The sequence below is a fragment of the Gymnogyps californianus genome, chromosome 6 (assembly GCF_018139145.2).
Source record: "Gymnogyps californianus isolate 813 chromosome 6, ASM1813914v2, whole genome shotgun sequence".
NCBI lineage: Eukaryota > Metazoa > Chordata > Aves > Accipitriformes > Cathartidae > Gymnogyps > Gymnogyps californianus.
In genome coordinates this window covers 14,577,432-14,596,045 of record NC_059476.1, presented here as the reverse complement: position 1 = coordinate 14,596,045, position 18,614 = coordinate 14,577,432, and the positions used below count along the sequence as shown (strand labels likewise).

Here is an 18,614-nt window from a genome sequence, read left to right as displayed (position 1 = left end):
AAACAGCTTTCAAATCTTCCCACTGGAAACCAGAGGTCCAAGAAACACATTGCTGTGTTTCCTCAGCACTAAGGGAATGGTGAGGTTTTGAAATCCTTTCTTTATATCAGGCACACAATTTTCATTGCATTAGAGCAAAACTGGAATTTAGATGGATTCGGTGTTTTTGCTTACTTTTCAGTAAGTTCTCAATAGTGCCAGTCTGGAGAAAAACCTGAAGTCTTCCAGCCATCTAACTCCCAAACCCATGCACTGCACTGTCACAATATAGTACAAAATACACTGTGGTAAGTTACAATAATTTACTTTGGATTACCATTTAAGAAAAAAAAGAAAAAGGCTCTGCACTGGTAGAGTACAACAGGAAATCATCTGGCAGCGTAACTTGTGCTCTAGCTTATGGAGGGAATATACAGCATGTTTCTATTACAGTCTCGGGGCATGCACGGGAAAGGGTGTGAAGGAGCTGTTGTCAGCAACTTGTCTATTAGCTTTTGAATAGACTTCTGCTGCCTTCAGGAACAGGATTATGAACTTCAGTCAGCTGTCAGATCTTTTTCCGGACAGAACCACCTGAATACGGCAGTGATAAATAAAGCAGAAGATGTATTGCAGGAGCAACTGGGAAGATTTCAAAGAGTTTGCCCCAATCCAAGCTGGCAGCAAAAGGCTGAAACAGCCAACAATTAGAGATGGAGGGAATAAGCTGTGCTTAACACAAGTTTAGGGCTACCCTGGATCTGCCTGCCCAAGAAGAGAGGGAGTTTAAACCTAGATCCACAATAGCCGTATCTACAAACGCCCTGTGTGAGATCTCAAGGAACCAAACTCACCATAAAAACCAATTCTGTTAGCTACTATAATTTTTTTTTTAATTTCTTTTTAAACAAAGTATTTTTTCGCCTTGTCAAAACCATTGGTCTAAGCCAGAATAAAAGAGCAATCTAAGTATTAACTGGTAAACAATCCCACAGGTCCCCAACGTGGGCTCCCCAGCCCAAGATGCAGCATAAAAGCAGCAGCACTTCCCAGCTGCCCCAGCCTGACAGCAGCTAGATGTGGATGAGGTTGCTTCTGAAGCAGAAGACAGCTAGCATATTTCAGCTGCTCCTGCACATCTGCTTAGCATTAAACTTCCTTTTGGGGATTTTTTTTTTTTTATTCCAAGACATTTAAGCTCTAATTGCTACCAGCTTCTAAGAGTTCCCCCTACAAATAATAAAAATATCAGACATTAGTGATGGATTCCACTTCACAGAGAGCTCAAACGAAGAGCCGCGGAGGGAGCCAGGGTATGGGGAGGAGGTCAAAGGCCCCAGAAGCACGCTGTGCCCGAGCCAACAAAACACAAGCTTTGAACGGCCCCGGGTTTCCCCTTTAGGACAGAGTTTTACTGGAATTCTGCATGGGGCTTGGAGCTGGTTTCCAATGGGATTGGTAACGGTAAACGAACAAACCCTCGCTTCCTGCCTCTCCTCTCCCCCATCGCCGCACGGCCGAGAGCCGGCTGGTCTCAGATGACTTGGAGGTGGGGGGGAAAATCTCAGTATTTGGAAGGGAAATTAAAGTTGCCTGCTCAAAGCAAGCCACTCCTAAGGCAACGGCATCCCGATTCTGCTCCTAACACCAACCCCCACAGCCCTTGCTGCCAGCTTCAGCTGGAGCCAGAACAAACCCCTCCGATAGAAATTATTTTTAAAAGCTCAAAAGAAATACGGGTCCATAAATTACAGTTAAGCCACGGGGCCAAGGCGGTTGTGAAAAGCACAGAGGAGGCTCCCCGTTGGAGCCGCACTGCACAGAAATAGCAGTGGAGCAGGCGTGTCACTGGAAGCGGCCACTGAACCCCATCCCATCTGAGCTGCCACCAGAGGTGGGCAACCCCCAGACAGGTCAGCTGGCCTCCTCAGGTGGGGAAGGAAAGGAAGGAATTGGGGGGGCAAAGGCTTTAAAGACATAATTAAGCTGGGTGCCGTGGTGAACGAAACACATGAAATGGATTATTTTAGATTTCACCAGAAGCTTTTCTGCTGCCAGTGAGACTGGTTTGTTTGCTGCTCCTCCCACCACTGGCAAAAGAGCAGGCGCCAGACTGCTGGGGACCAATGCTTTACGCTTGCGATACAGCCCCACTCATCTCATTTTAGCAGCAGGCTGTCTTGTGTGCAGTTAGAGCAGAGCAAGCATCAAGGAAAACCTACAAAAGCTAGAGTCAGTCTAGAGTCAAATGTATGAGCGCAATGCTACCGAAATCCAGGAGATGCCACATTCATGGTTCACATCAGTACTGCAGATCCAGCTGGGTCCCTGGTCCAGCAGGTGCAGAGAAACTCCTCCTCCACAGGCATTTTAGCAGTAGCTACTGATGCAGGTTTCTTTTTTTAGTATGTTCAGTTCAATGTTGAGTCCGGCATCCATTATTTAATACTGCTGTAAAGGTCAGAAGGAACACCCTTCTCAAGATTCACAGGTTGCATATTGCTGGGGCTATCAGGGACCTTTAAAACAAACTTTTTTTTTAAACTAGTGTCTGAATAGCTGTCTAGTGTGTTAAGCTACATATTTCCCAACAATATTCCTGCAGTAGTTCTGGGGAATTGGATCATACTGGTCATGAGCCTCAGCGTGGTTGTAGTTCTGGCCATGTAGCCCTTGCCCCAAATGATTTCTGCACATAGCTGAGAAGTTAGCATGGGCCAAAGACAAGTCCCAACAAGTGATCTAGATGTGGCTACCTTGCTTTGGAGGGTAAAAAGAGTTTAATTATACAGGCATGACCTGTTCTATGGAAGTTGCCTTCCATAGGAGATAACAGTCCTAGGTCCATTTAATTAATAAAACTCTTTTGTTCTCATGAAGCCCTACATTAAACATCACCTGGCAATACTGAAATCTCCCTGCAGCTGTTAAGGTGCACCTTAAAATACTGAGAAAAGGATTATAAGAACAAGTGGCCATGCTGAATAGATGCTAACATCTGAAAGACTGCCCCTTTCCAACAGTGATCAATTCTGCAGGTCATTAGTCCTCTCCGTGATGAGGTACTACCGGCTCAGTTATTCAAGTACCACAGTGGTGAGTGCAGCTGACCATTTTGCAGATTCATTTCCCAGACATACACCCTTCCTGTCTTAATTGGAAGGGTGAAGAGACTAAGCAGTACAATCTTAGAGTAAACTGAAACTATACTGGCCTCCTGGGAAGTCAACAGTCAGTGTTCCACTCCACTTCAGAGAACTTCACTGGTGGTCCAGTAACTGGCAGTGATTCCTCAGACTGGAGCTGGGGGAAGTAAATGCTTCTTCTACTCATCACTGTTCTAATAAAAGGCATTAAGAGAAGAATGGGGGTGTTCTCATCCCAACAGTGGTATTCAATAAGTCAGCAAGAAATGGGCTGACCAGGCTGTTCCTTAGAAGTGTCCATTTCTTAGAAGTGGCCTAGAGCCTTGTTCACTGTGATGTTCATCACATATGGCAGAACAGAAATTAAGCCTTTATTTCAATCTAGATTTTGGAGGTCAAGCCTGCCAAGGAGTTGGTATAAATGAAGTGCCATGTTGTGGTCCTGGGCATTCAGGTGGGACATGTTACTGCCCAGAGCAGGTAAGGAACCCCAGGGGGCCAGGCTCAATCTACTCAATCCCTCCTCTGGCTCCTCCAGAGCTTCTTGCTGGGATTTTGCCTCCACTTCTCCCGTCATTGCTTCCTTTCTGCCCTCTTCAGACAAGCTGAGGAACAACCTCCTCGTCCTGACAAGGTGAGGCTGACCATCCGTACAACCAAGAGCAGGAAGCTCAATGAGGAACCCCAAAACTGTGGGGCTTGTTTCTGCTCCCATCTGGAGACAGAGCACCATGGTCAGTGTTCCCCCATACCCTTGCGAGCCATCTCCAAACCGTTCATCCCACAGACCCATTGACCATCCCTTGTCAGCCTGTCTCCAGGTTTTTCTCTTCTAGCCCCTTCCCCTTCAGCTGGGGCTTGACACTTTGGTTTAATGGGAAGGCAATAAGATGTAATAGTACTAGACTAGAGGGGGGAAGAGAGAAATACTTGGTGTTGCTAACCTCCCCCAGGAATGGAAGTAGTTACTTTTAACAGAGAATTACTCTGATACAGAGTCTACATGTAGCTCTACAATATGGCTGTAAAACAGCTTGGAAAGAGGAAAAATGCAGAAGAGCCTTAATCTGAATTGGAACCATTTTCACGCATTCCTTGCTCACACAATTAACTCATTCAATTAGGCAGAGAACAAGAGATAGCCAGAGAAATGGGAGGATGGCACAGAAAGGTTGTAAGTGTTTTGATCTATTTCAAGCACTACTGCTCAAGGCACCCTGTTGAACTGCGCCATTGACATTTCTCCCTCCAGGCTCCAGAGGGACCTAAACAAAAACAACATTTGTGCCCGGTGCCTGACCCAGGGTGGGCCTGGTCAGCCATTACACTTCCTAGGTACCACAATGACAGATTTATTTGCTACTGTGATTGCTGGGCAAGCAGCAGCCACCCCTGTCCCTCACCAGAGCAGCTTAAATAAGCTTTCCTTGCTCCTATGTCTGTGGGATGCTGATGCATCATGTTTAAAGCAAGTGTTTTAAGACAGTCCTTGAAGGAATACAGAGATCTATTCAAATTTTTTTCCCCGCTGGGAGACTGCATTTTAAATTAAACCTCTCATCCCTGCAGAAATATCTCCTCTTCTATATACTTGAACCAGAACATCACCTCCACTCCCCATGCCATCTGTTCAAGAGGTAGTATCTTAAAGAGCTACATCTTGAAAAAAATATTTGACTGATAGATTATCAAACATGCAAATCCAGCTAAAGCGCATGAGTGGGAGGATTGGCAGCAGGCATTAAATAAGGCCTTTAATTTTAGTCCCTATTCACTGAGTTCAGCCCCACCATGAACAGCCTGTGCAGGGCTTGTACTCGGGAAGAGGTGCTGCATTTGTGCAGGGGGTGGGAGCAGATGAGCTGAGCTGCAGTGACAAGCCCAGCAAGCACCTTCCTCTCCCTGGCAGAAGTGGCTGCTCCAGGAGCTGCCGGGGCTCCTCGCCTCCCCGGCACCAGGCTGCAGACCAATCTCAGACCACTTCCACTTGCCACGTAAGCAGAGCTGCCTGGCGTACGCTAGACCCACACACACTGCTTGGAAAATGTTCACATCTGGCTTTCACGTGACTTGAGCGTGCCTCAGAAATTCATCATCTGGATAACTCACTCCTGCAGCGGAGAAATCCACAACCAGAGAGCCCTTTCCCAAGCCAGAACGGAGCAGTGGGGTGAGAGGATCATGTGCTCGACAAACTGCACAGCGACACGCTCACCAGCTGCATTTCCGCAGCCTCATACAGTCCTTCATCCTTTCTAAAAGTACAAACCTAAAGAAAACTTAGTTCCAATTTTCTATTCTGTTTACTTCTGCAAAAGCCCATCCTAATCCCATTTGCAGACCCAGAAGTATCCAGGATTGTTTAGTTTTTGTTCTGGCAGCCATAGCTCACATTAACTCTTTCCACATGGCAAGCAAGGACTGCTTCCCACATGATCACTGTGGTACAGCCCCTGCACATACAGTTTTGTAGCAGTTCCCAGTTTTGCTGGGAAGTGCCTAGAATATCTGAACATTAATCCACATCTACAGCTGTATCACCCCTCCGAGGAAAAAAAACAGCCTCCAGCACTGCTGAGGAGGAGGGCAGAAGAGCCCCCACCGTTGCACTTGGAAAGTCACAGGTACATACGCACACTAGGATTCACGCATGGCTAAAAGAAAAGGGGGGGGGGGGGGGCAAGCATCAAATCTCAACTGCAAAGAAGTCACGCTGACAAGCACAGAAAGCGTACTGCAGCATTGGCATGCCCAGGCAGCCTGTTTTAACTGGCAGCAGACTGAGCTGGCCAGTTGATGCATACGTTATAACTCCTGCTGAACACCTTGTAAGTAACGCTTCCAGCCATCTCTGGTTAGGTGAGCCACTCCATCCAGAGCAGACTGGTGAGGATTTTGCCTGTCACACAGCCCAGACGCAAGCCAGCCAGAATACAACAGGTATAAAACCATGCAAAAAGCTGGAGGCACTTAGGGAGCGCTATTTTAGTGGTGAGTGCTCTCAATAGCCTAAGGACACACACTCTGCCATCCAGGTTTCCTTCTCACAAGAGAGATTAAAGTTTCAGGTGCTCACCAGCCTGAGACTAAGTTACCTAAAACACCCAGGTAAGAGGTCTGCTCCTCTCAGCCAGCCAGACCCGTCTGTGAGGTGTACGGATTCCTGCAACGGCTGAGGATCATCACCCTCCACTCCAGCTCCCAAGTGCATTTCTCACCTGCCTTATCTAACATGCCAAAATCAAAATCTGATACCACACAGTTCTCTCTGTGCAAGAGAGGAAAAACCCACGCAGGCAGTGTTAATACCATCTGCCACTGACAGACAGAGGAGGAAGGCAGAACAGGAGCAGATGGAGAATAGAGAACTCCTTCAAACCACGAGAAATGCCATTACATCCCCCCAAGGTACCAAGTGCTTTCTTGGCGCTCAGCTGAAGGCTCTCTGAGGCATTTGCAAGGGTGCATGCTGTTCTGCCATGGCTGTGCTCGAGCCACACCTCATACTTGCAGTCCTTCCCTGCTTGCCCAGCCTCCCTGCCCTCTCCCCCAACACGGGGCTCTGTGCAGCACTGACGCTGAATGGGGAATGGCAAAGAGCACAAACACATTCCTTTCCCTAATCCTGTACCCTCTCCCCACACTTCAGTTTAAAAGCCAAGGAGCAAAACAAAAAACCCACACAATACACAAACAACTCTTCCTCTCTTATCCTGTTTTCCTCCCGCCCCAGCACATGGGCCACCCAGAAGACAACAGCGATCCTATACATCTAACGGGCCACATGTCTTGTCAGCAGAGAACTGAAGCAGTGCAGAATAAAGCCTCCTATCTGCTCTTCTCTTCAGTAGCCTCAGGCAGAAGTCCAAAGCATTTCAGTTTAAACAGTGACTTTAAAAATATGGTGTACAAGAAGTGCGAGATCAGTTTCCTCCTGCCAGAATACCACAGGCTGGATTTGAAGCATGGGATTGGAGTGGACAGATTCACATCTTGACTGAAGATGCAGAATTGGGTCACACACACACAGATGCTGCAAGGAGATGAAGTCTGCCTGACTTAGCTGAAGCTCCTCCTCAAATCCTGCACTGTGCCAGCACACCTGAGCACAGAGCAATAGCCCTGCTTTGGAAAAAACAGAGTGGATGTTCCTTCAATTACATGAAGAACTTGTTAAAAAAACCGAGAGACTTACAGGCTTGTTAAAAAAAAAATAATCAGAAAAGAAAATGAGCCGTTTTGGGAATTACTACATCAGGCAAAAGCCAATAAACTGAACAGAAGTTAGAGTTTAGCAAATTCACTAGTTGAGGAAGAATAATTCTCCATCATGAGAAGAGGAAGCTCTGTCTCAAGGACTGAACTGAGGATGTACATTGAGATCATTAACTACTAACTCCTTCCAGAACGAGGCCCAAGATGTACATCTCCAGTAATTATATGCTAAGGTTTGTTTGGTCCTCGGTTGCTATGCTTCTGCCTACTCTATCCTTCTTTTATTACTAAATCCTTTATCCTCCTGTTTAAGGAAAAACAAAAAAGAAAAAAAAAAAAAAGCTATGTGAGAACCAAAATGTTCTGCCAGAATCTGCTGTTTTCAAATTCCATGCAATAATTAGTACATACAGCCAAGAAGGTTAATTGTATGATGGGGGAACAGATCCTGATTTCTGATCAAGAGCAATCCTGTCAGTACCTGTTTGTGAAGTTACAAAATAGTGGCTGGCAAACTACCTTGTCCAGCCATCCTCATCAACAGGCCAAATGGCACCAAGGAGCCAGTTTCTTCACTAATTGTAGAAAACAATGCAAGGAACACAGCATGCACGTGTGATTCATCAGGACACAAACAAGAGCACATGCCTCAGTCTGCAGGGATCATGTCGTACCACAGATTTCTTACAAGGATTAAGACACCAAGCCCAAGCTACGTGGTTTAAGATGTTCCTGGGACCTTGCCATGGGCTTGGACAAACTTAGATCCCCATTCACCACCTTAAAAAAAAAAAAAAGATTAACCTTCCAAGCTGAAGATTTCCTTTCAGATAGAGTACAGGGAGACAGACTTCAGAGACAAACACCATGAGAGTAGAATGACTCAAACTAACATTTGAGTTAAACACATTCTAGCTTTGCTGCTATCACCTGGGCTCAGATTCATTAAGCAATAACCACTGCCTGCTTCATTACTCACGCACTCAACGCAGGTAGCCCCAAGACATCTGCTGCAGTCACCACCCTGACAGAAGATGCATTGCCTCATGCTGGGATTCACCATGTTATTTAATTGGATTTTTCAACATCTTTAGTAACACACTCTTAGACTTGGCCCCTCTGAGAACCCATTTAAAAGGTTCAGGCTTCCTCTGGCTGGGAGGGGAAAACTGAGACAGATTTAACAGTCAACTGAGTAAGTTAAGACGTGCCCACAGCACGCTTGCAGTTGCATTCACAGCTCTTCTAATATTAAAAGGGCATCCACCACTCCAGATGACATCCCATCAATACTGCAACAACCTTAAAGCAAAGGCAAGGCAGCACTGTGCATCTCTTGGAGAGGTCCTTCCTTCTCCCTCCACTGCAGCCATCTCCCACAAATATCATAAAATATCTGCCAGGGCTGGAGATTGTAATGTTCCCTCCTCTCCCTGTACCCACGTGTAGCTAAATGCCTGCTGCAGAGCTATGAAGCTGGCAGAGCCCTCCACACTCAGTTGCACCAACAAAGCTTTGTCCCTAGGGTTGGCACCTCAGTCCTGCAACAGGTAGAGACAGCTCCAGCCACGCAGCCTTGCTGGTCCAGCTAACGGCTCACACACTTGTGACTCTCTTGAATGATTAAGCACAGAAGGGCTAGCGCACACCATTCATTTTCTCCACATCACCTCAAAGGAGGCAGTTCAAACTGAAGTTAAGAAAATAAAGCTCATTTATAAAAATAAAAAAAAAGTGAGACATGCCATGGAGCTGTAAGTGCAGGTTAGACACGTGCAGCGTGACAGGACCAGAAAGGTTAAGCTCTGAAGTGATGAGCATAGCTCAACTGTAAAGGCAGAAAAAGCCAAAAGTTAAGCCATTTCCCTTTGTAATTTACAAAGGAAGCAGAAAAAACTATCCCTGATAACTCAAAGAAACAGCAATTAAAGCACCTCCCCAAAGCTGACAGAGCACGCATCCTCAGTGTGCGAGAGCGAGGAAGAGGGTTTCCCTAGCAATGAAGAATTAGGCTAAAGAAACAATTCTTGCTGTCAGCTCCAGCCATAAGCCCAAGGCAGCAATCCCACAAAGTGATCAGCCATGAGGGCCCTCGGTGTTGTTACAATGATCTGCTTGTTTCTCACTTGGAGGCCCCACTTCCGTCATTGTTGCAACTCTCTCAACTCTACTTAATTTCCCCGTGGAGGGAAAGAGAGCATTACAGATGTTTCTATAAAAAGTTTGAGAAGCAGCTTCCAATGGACTCTGAAGTTTTTATTTGCTTGCCAGCAGATACATCCTTCCTAGTTTTAGATTACAGGAAGGAAAGGAAGCAGAGGTTGTTGTCTGGGTGCTGCCATATTCTGCTAGTCCAAAAACTGGATGTGGGAACCAAGTTGAAGGATAGTTCTCTCTGCTGAGGAAGCCAAGCCTCATCAGCATTCTTACTGAGGCAACACTGGCTTGGACCAAATTGTTAAGTTAATATTCTAAGTGCTCAATTACAGGGGCTATTTAAATAGACTTCAGCTGGCAGACTCAGCCAAAGTACAGCCAGCTTGATGCAGGCAGGATCTGATCAACTAGAGAAAGGAGACACTGCAGTACTGATGGAGCCATAAACTTTTTTTTTTTTTTAAGTTTATTCCCCCTCACTTGGAGGAGCATCCTACTGCATAGCCACAAGGTGCCAGAGAAAGCCACTGAGCAGCAGCTTGAAGCCAGCTGTGCTCCCAGCAACAAGCAGGGCAGTCAGAGCAGTGGGAGTGAGCAAGCAGTGGGGTTTTATGTTATGATTTCAGAAGGGGGTGGCCAGCAGTGCTCCTGCTAGTGCACACTGAAAGCAGTAAGCACAAGGGCTTGGCTGCCTACAAGGCAGGTAGCAGAGATCCATGCCTTAGCTTTGAAAGCAAAGGTGAAGCAGCACCTCTTCTTCTGCTGGGTCTGACCCCACTGTTAGCAAGGGGAACCCTCTCACTAATTGAGGAGCACTGAGACTCAGTGTGGAAAAGCTGTAGAATCTATGCCAACTCCCTATTGCCACCAAACACAAGGTCCCAGATGCTTGCTTCAGCTTCATGACTGGAGATCTGTCAACAACTTTGGCATGAAACCAGCCAAGAAAGATTCTCAGCCAGGGAAGAGGCAAGATCATCTTACTCCAGGAGTCTGAAACTTGCTCTAGACAGCAAGGGATGTGTGTGTGGGGGGACATCTTTGGGGAGAAACATACTCCAACTGCTTTTACAAGCCACATTAGGATTAGCAGATGTCTCAAGGGTTAATTAGTTCACCATGCACAGATGGTAGCTGGTAGGGTTTGCAGAGTGGATTAACCTAATTTGTGGTTTGTAATGTACCATGCAAATATCCATTACTAGACCTGCAGCAATTCTGTCCTTATTTTGCTTTGAGGAGAGAAAACTACACAATGGATGCCTGCATAGAAGTAATGCCTATTTTGAGTGACAAATGAGTTGCTGTTCACTTGGTGAATGCGATCAACAAATTGGAGTCTGAAAAGTAATTTCTTCCCTTTTTGCTACACAGGGTCTTTGGAGAGACTTAGATGAGACCATTTGTTGCGAGCGTACAGAATATGCCCACGGTAACCACTCCTTGTTACACTCCTCAGTTGTACTGAGGTCTCTTCGGCACTGACAGATGGTCATAGAGCAACAATTCAATTGCCTGGAAATACGAAGGCAGCTTTTTGAAGCAGCTCTGCAGCATGTCAAGTAAAGCCCCACAAATCCAAGGTAACAGCACATGTGGCAGTTCAGGCCACAGCAAACACCCATGGCTACGCAGAGCCTCAGTTGCTTCAGTGAAGCTCCAGGGCTCTGAGCTGACTGCAGGTTAAAGCATTTATAATTAGATCATATCCATGTAAAGGACTGCATGTTCATATAGCACTTTGCACAAGAGGAAGCCTGGCTCAGGGCTGGCATGCAGAGATGCCCCACATCAGTGCAAGACTCCCTTCTGTTTAGCTAAGGACGTACCACGCTATTGCATTTGGTTCAGAAGGTCTCAAATGTTTACAGCCAGTATCAGCTGCAGTGATAAATGTTTCCATAACTCCTATTAAACTCTGAACTTATCCAATTTCTCCCTGCTCTAAGGGGCGAGCACAGGACTAGCTAGACGTGCACTCTGGCAAGGCAGAGGTCAGGGTAGAGGTGATGTTGGCTGTCAGAGGCATTCCCCAAATGTTTCTGCAATTGGCCACGCTTGTGTCATGCCTGCACATGCCTGAGACACAGCAGCTGTGGGATTCCTGCCGGACAATGTGGGACAGCCATGCTCACACCCAAAAGCCTCCTCCCAGCACATCTTTGGCCAAGACAGAAGATGTGTCCACAGGTCTGATTTGCCGGGAGGTGCTTGCATTTAAAAGTGCCTATCTGTCTCTTGTTTAAAGATGGAGTAGTGTCCCCACCTACGGAGGAAACTGTTTCAAAGCTATTTGTTATCTTAAAAGACTCTCACAGCACACCCTGGAAATCTGTGCTTATTTACCCCATCACTTGTTCAAGTGTCATAAAGCTGGTCTTTGTTAGAGGCTCTAACTACCAACTCCCTTGGCATATTCCTTCGCTCGTTGTGTGCACACTCCCACAATATCCAGCTCCAAACAGAAGGAAGCATTCCTCCGCCGCTCTAAAATCAGGCAAGAAGATGGCTGAGAACAGAGCCCCTTTATGCAGCTCACTGTGGTCAGAGAGCTGCTTCACATTCCTCTTCGTACAGGGTAAGTGGAGAAAGAGCATCCCTAAACCCCACTGTTTCCAAGCCCTAGCTGTGTGAGCAGCCAAGCACCATGAAGCAGAGAAGAGGAAACAGTCCCAAAAGGAGACCTGGCAGCATGTGGAGGTGGGACAGCCAAAGGAGAGCACCAGACCTGAGCACCCACCCCTCGCAGGGATGGATGAGCCCGTCATTTGGGGTGCTCAGGGCACGAGGCCAACAAAGAGCCCAGCAGGGCAGCATCCACAAATGGCAGTTCAGCTACAGTGACTCAACTTAATCCCTCTTCCCCAATGTCATGGCAGATGAGCTCCAACTTCCCTCCAGAGCCACAGGAATGGAGGAGCAGCGGTTTCCTCACACTCCCAAAGCAATTCCTCGCATCTCTTGCAAGACTATTACAACTCTAGTGCATGTCAACTGGTGCACTGAGCCCAAAGCTCTCCTAGTTTCCTAATGCTGTTCTAGGTCAGTGCTAAATCAGGTTGCCCCAGAGACTTCAGCAACGTTTTTCAAAGGTCTTTACATAGCCCGAAAGCCCCCAGTGCTCAGGATGTGGCACTGAGCCAGGAGCTCCCACACTCAGCTCTGCCTTCTACCAAGTCACTTGGACCTTTATGGTCAGCCCCTCTAGAGAAAGTGCTGCTGCCAATTTAATTCACGGGCCATTGTGAACAAACACTTCACTTAATATTACATTTAGGAGGTCCTAGAAGTGCAACCCACACAGAAGCTTGGTAGGAGATTAGGAAGATGAAGCATGCCCTAGTTTATCGTGTTGGCCCAGCACCTTGTACCATGCTTGCCTCTTCATTACCACAACCCACCTCAGGGAAATTCAGGGAAAGGGTACCAGAAGTATTGGCTGGCAAAGGCAGCAGCCATTTGATGCACAGGACGTCAGGGTCAAGCAATAGCTTTGCTTCAGCGCATCACTTAGCTTATTACAGGACTGCTGCTTAAAAGCTCTCATAATTAACCAACAAATCCGTCTAGGCAGTGACATTCATTGGGGTCCAGTATGTTACATTCATCTTCCCTTCCTTCCCAGAGACTAAGCCATTGCAGTGTTTCTTCATCATCTCAAAAAGCAAGAAGAAAAAAATCCTCCCCTCCCCTGCACACAGACCAGAGTTTTCCAGGAGCTGCTATTCGTTTGAAAGGCCTCTCTTTGGATGCCCTGAATGCAATTTGGAGCACCCAAGACTCCAAACAAAGTCAATGAGAGTTGCAGGTGCTCAGTGCTGCTTGGGGAAAAAAAAAAAAAAGAAAAAAAAGAAAAAAAAAAAAAAAAAGAAAGAAAAAACCCTGACACATCCAGCTCAGAGCAGCCAAACCCAGAGGCCCATGATTACATGTCCCTATTGAAAACACATCTGTAAAAATCACCAAGAGCTACAAGGGGAGGAGAAAAATTGGATTTATATAGTTTCAAATCAGGGTTTTATAGGACATTTGAATCCAGGATCTTAAAAACAAAACACTGAGCTAGAGCCTTTGAGGCAGCCCAAACCCAGACACAGGCATCGAGAACATTTTACACCAGAAGCCTTACCAGAGCCTTTTGGAAAGGAGAAAAAAAAAAAAAGATTCAGACCAGAACAGAAAAGCATTCCCTTCCCCTCTGGAAAAGAACCCCAACTCTAAGGCTGCATTTTGACTGTTTGCTCAGGTAAAGATTGACTTAAGAAAAAAAAAATGAAAGAGAGAGAAATTTAATACAATTACCCTCTCAGACTAGAGAAGGAGCTGTATAAATACAGTCAGAGGAGAGCAGTCATTTTAACTGCAATACTATATAACGTGGGTTTCTTCTCTCCAGTGCAAAGGAAAGAAACTGATGCCTGTCTCTAGCAGGCTTCTGCAATAAAAAGTTAAACTGCTACACAATTTCATGCAACACAAGATAAAGGGAAGGTTTAAAGCAGGGGAGGGTGCGGAGGTCCTCTCTGTAATCATGCAGTACATAGAAAGCCTGGTATCTTACCTGATTTTCTCTTTGAAGATCCATAGTCCCTGAAAAAAAGACAACAACAAATAGACATGGTTAGAGCTGGAAACGGTGGCAAGAGAATGGGTGCCTCCCAAATTTCCACCCATATGCTCAAGGGCTCATCCTGCACGCTCCCTCCTTTAAAGAGGAGGTCAGGACCACAAGGCATTGACAGGCAGGGATCGGGACGGATCCTGAGCAGCACCGGCTCATCAGCAGCAGCAGCTGGGGCTTCTGCAGCACCAGGGGCTCGGGAGCATGTGATCAACGAGACAGAGCGAACCATCCACAACCAGCAAGGCAGGGGAGAAGGGTGTCATTTTTTCCCCTTTAAATTGAGCTATTAAATGCACAGCTACTGAGTTAACCCCTGACGTTCCCCTGGAGAGGAAAGGGAATATTAACTGTTTGCTGCAGGGGTGCGGCTGCTACAGGCTCATCTGGCATTGCTTGCAGTCCTCTCCTTTCAGAGGCTAATTAATTTGCGAATAACCTCCAGACCTCTCCTAGTTATCTCTGACAAGCACTTGTCTTCCGCAAGGGAAAAAAAAACAAACCCCAAACTTTGTCCTTCCCTCAGGATGGGGAATCCACCCTTACTTTTCTATAGTGATTTAAAGGGTGCTGGCACCTTTGCTCGTGGCAGAACAGCTGAAAGCTCAGACAGCTGCTACAGAAGTGGGAAGAAATTACAGAAGGGAGCTGCGAGAACCGATTCGGGATAAGCAGAACCGAGGACAGAAATACTTCGCTATGGCCGTGGTTCCTCCCGGTGCTCTCCGGAGCCTCTCAGACCCAGCTCTGAAATGGTCTGCACAGGCAGGAGCCCTGGCAACGACAGATCAGGCAGAGACAGCATCACTGTGTGGGCACAGTGCCCGCAGCACCGTCACACACTGCACCCGGCAGCGTTAATGTTGGGAAAATCACCCGAAGAACCCACTGTAGAGGCAGGCTGTGTTTGCAGGAATCCCACCAGAGGGGCAGTCAGCAGTATCTAAATTTTTGGGGGCCAGGCTGTCAGGAGTGGGGTTTTGTCCCTTGCAGCATGCTGTGTACTCTAGAGGAATCAGAAAAGGATTATCCCAAACTATTTATTTAATTTCAAGAGAGTTTGGGGGATCATCTGAAGAGATGGCACATGTCTTGAGGGCAGAGGTATGCCTACCCATAAATTCTGTTTCTCCCAGCACTTTCTGTGCATCCCATGCCTTACATGTCTAGGATTTGCTTCCAGTGAGTAATAACTACTTGGGAGTTTTTTGCACCCTCTTTGAATTTTCCAGTGTCATTTCTACTTCAATTAAATGGTTGTTTTCTCAGCCATGTCTGCAGTTGTATTTGATGTGAAGATGCTACTGCTCGTGAATAGGCTGCTTCTTCTACAGAAGTGATATCATATGCAAATATAATGCCTGCTATATGGTGCCCGAAACAGAGATCCCTCAGACCAAGCCAGGGAAGACACAATCCCCGAAATGTAGTCCTCTGCCCCGGCTCTGCTCCCACGCCAGCCAGGAGCTTTGCGGTTGCTGTCAATACAGCTCTCTCGGCATGTGAAAGTCTGTGTTTGGTCCTGCCCTGAACTGCCTCTCTTCTGACAGCGCTAAATGGCAAGAAGGTGAAACCCTGTTGAGATCCACACATGCAATTTGCTTTAACCTAATATCTCCATTGTGCACAAGCTTGATGATCACTTCAATCCCTTCCACCTGTCCTGGCTTTCTGCAGTGAAGCTGCTGGATCTTCTCAGTACTACAGCTTGGAGCTGGGTTCAGCTGGGATTTCCCTCTGCAGCATGTTGCGTCCCCACCTCCCTCTGTGTTGCACAAAAAGGCTGCACCCAGCTCTTGCAAATGTTAGCACCCATGAGGACACTGGCAGGGTGGTGTAGCTATGTGCAATCCCTAGAAGAGAACCACAACCATCCTTCCAGTCTTTGCCAGAAGGCCCTCAGCACACATTTCCAGGGCAATCTCCTGCCAGCCAGCCATGCTGGGAACACCCCACAAGCATCCTAAGAGAGGTCGTAGGTAAACAGAGCACGCACAAAAGGGTGAAGACAAGTGGCATTAGACAGAGGCGAAAGAGTCTTTAGCCTGACTGAAGTTGCAAAAGAAAACCCAACTCCTTTTTGCTGCTTTAAAAAAATCACCCAATTTACACAATTAGAAATGGGGTATTGATGGATTGATATGGTTAATGAGCAACCAAAAATGGATAAAGATGTTGCTGAATGTCTTTGCCTACCAAATCAGGCCAAAGTTGGTACCCAAGTTTGGAAAGTACAGTAGAAGATGATTTGGTTGTGCTTTCGCTATGCAACAGCGGCAAATGCCACAAAAGGCTCAGAATTCAAATCTCCATCCTTGATGCTCTCCCACATCTTTCAGCCTAATCTCTAGCTGGTTTTAGGGCTTGTGTGAGTGACTGCAGTAAGGTTTTAAATGAGGCTTGTTCTTTTAATTCTAAAGCATGACTCATCCATGCAATTTAAAGAAGGTAGAGATTAAAAAAAAGCAAAATTTTGAAACTGTTTTTTCTTTCTACACGCAGATCATGGGATGACAAGAGATATTACTCCATAAAGAACTTTTTAACTTATTTTTTTTTCTCTGTTCAGTTCCTCATCTGGCTGGCATTTCTTCCACAGCAGAAGCCCATCATTTATGGAAGTGTACTTGCCCTTAAGTTTCCTCACACGAGCCCTGCAGTGGGCAGACATGTTCCACATCACACCACTAATGCAAGCACAGAGCACTGTCCTTGATGTGATGTGGCACGCCACACTGCTGGTCAACGGCAAACATGGTGCCAACAGAGGCAGTAACCATTCATGTGGGCCAGGAGCTCTGGTCCAGTGAACCCCATCATTGCTTCTCTCATGGCTTGTGCATGCTGAAAACAAACCTTTAGGTTAGTTTGAAGAGGGAAAAAGCCCCTTACTGTCACTGCAAAGTGCACAGCTGAGCAATTTAGGGTCAACTACAACAGAATGAAGCAGCAAGTAACTCTCAGTGATGTCCCTTTGAGATCAAGAGGGTAACTAGCATCATTAGAGGATCCAGAGTGTATTAAAACTCTTGAAGGTAATTGAAGCTACAACTTCTGGTCTTAGTTTCTACTCTTAAGCACAAGATCATCCTTACAGAAGATATTAAATGATCATTACAAAATATTTATTTGAATCACCACCACCCCCCAACTCATGAGGCTTGCTCAAAAAAAAAGCCAACAATCAACCTATTGGGCAAGTTTTCATCTTTTCATTTATTCTTTCTGTAAGTTTTAAAGTAAAGTTTTATCGGGTTCTGATTTTGGAGTTCCTGAGGTCCATGTACCCTATATCTCACTGTCTTGTCACTTCTCTGTACACCCACATTTCACTTACAAAATCAGGACAAAGCAGTATCAAATAAAATGGAGCTTGAAATGAAATCCTCATCTCCCCAGTGAAACGCTGAAAGCCAAAACTTGTTCCTCCCAGCGAGGATGGGAAAAAAAATCACTGCTGAAATAGAAAGCAAAGAAGGCCTAGCAAATAATCTCTCTGGCTGTGTAAAGTGCTCTTTGTATACACACTCTTCTCCTCTTTTCTGCTAATGAAGAAAGCCTGTGCTGCTGCTTTGCAATAGCAGCAGCAAGGAGCGCTGCCTGAGTCCATGTTTATTTTTTATGTCCTGTTATTCTGCATGTGATTCATTGATGTCTCTTCCCTCTCCCAAGTGATTATCTATAAGGTGAATACCTCTCAGCCTCACTGTTTTCAGAGGAGCATTAGTATGAGGCTGAAGCATTGGATTACGTCTCCAAAACAATAAAGGAAATTATTTAACGGTTTCTCTTAACTGTGACAACTTCCAAGTAGAAACTCTGATCTTCTCCTGCAATACAGACTGCACCTGGCACACTGCTAGCCCTTAAATCAGATAAGAAACGTGGCCTTGCAGAAGAAAAACCCTTCCAAGGAAAGGTACAATGAATGTCACATTTGCAGCTACACAGGGAAGCTCACTTTCTCTTCAGCTCTTGCTCTTTTTATCTTTTTATCTTTATATACACACACATATTTCCAGTCTTCTTCCATTTCTCTATGAGAACAGATACCACCATCCTAATTTCCCTTCTAGCCATAGCTACAAGAATAGCAGTGAAACCAGCGGGTGGAACTAAAAATAGCTCTGTCAGGTCCCTTCTTCATTACACAGGATCACTCCATACTGAACAAACGCCTTTCACAAAAATAGCATATTTCTAGCCTGTTTCGTATTAGAATACAGCAATTTTGTCTAAAGTCTTCCTGTGGGGCACCACCTTTAGCTGACACTGAATCTCGTTACTGGCAAGGAAAGTATTTCGTGCTGCTAACGATATTAAAATGTCATCGGTGCAAAGCATATCACACGAGCTGGACACACGCTTCTTTAACGACAAAGGAGAGGGAGGCTGGATCTCCCTTCTCATCAGCATTACACCAGGATAACATTACTCATTTGAAATCTAGCAATGAATGTGAAAGGAAGACCACGAGCACTGCTATAGAGCTGATT

At 46.1% G+C, this 18,614-nt stretch overlaps 1 protein-coding gene across 3 annotated transcripts in view; it reads right to left on the bottom strand.

Annotated features, from left to right (window-relative positions):
- Window positions 1-18,614, bottom strand: part of SH3PXD2A (SH3 and PX domains 2A) — a 262,150-nt gene that overhangs the window by 74,134 nt on the left and 169,402 nt on the right. For 2 of the 3 annotated variants that reach the window (XM_050898788.1, XM_050898789.1), the window contains exon 6: window positions 14,059-14,087. In XM_050898788.1, coding sequence (XP_050754745.1) covers window positions 14,059-14,087 — 29 coding nt within the window. Of the gene's footprint in view, window positions 1-14,058; window positions 14,110-18,614 lie in introns of those variants that run through there. The other variant, XM_050898791.1, reaches the window with a different exon arrangement.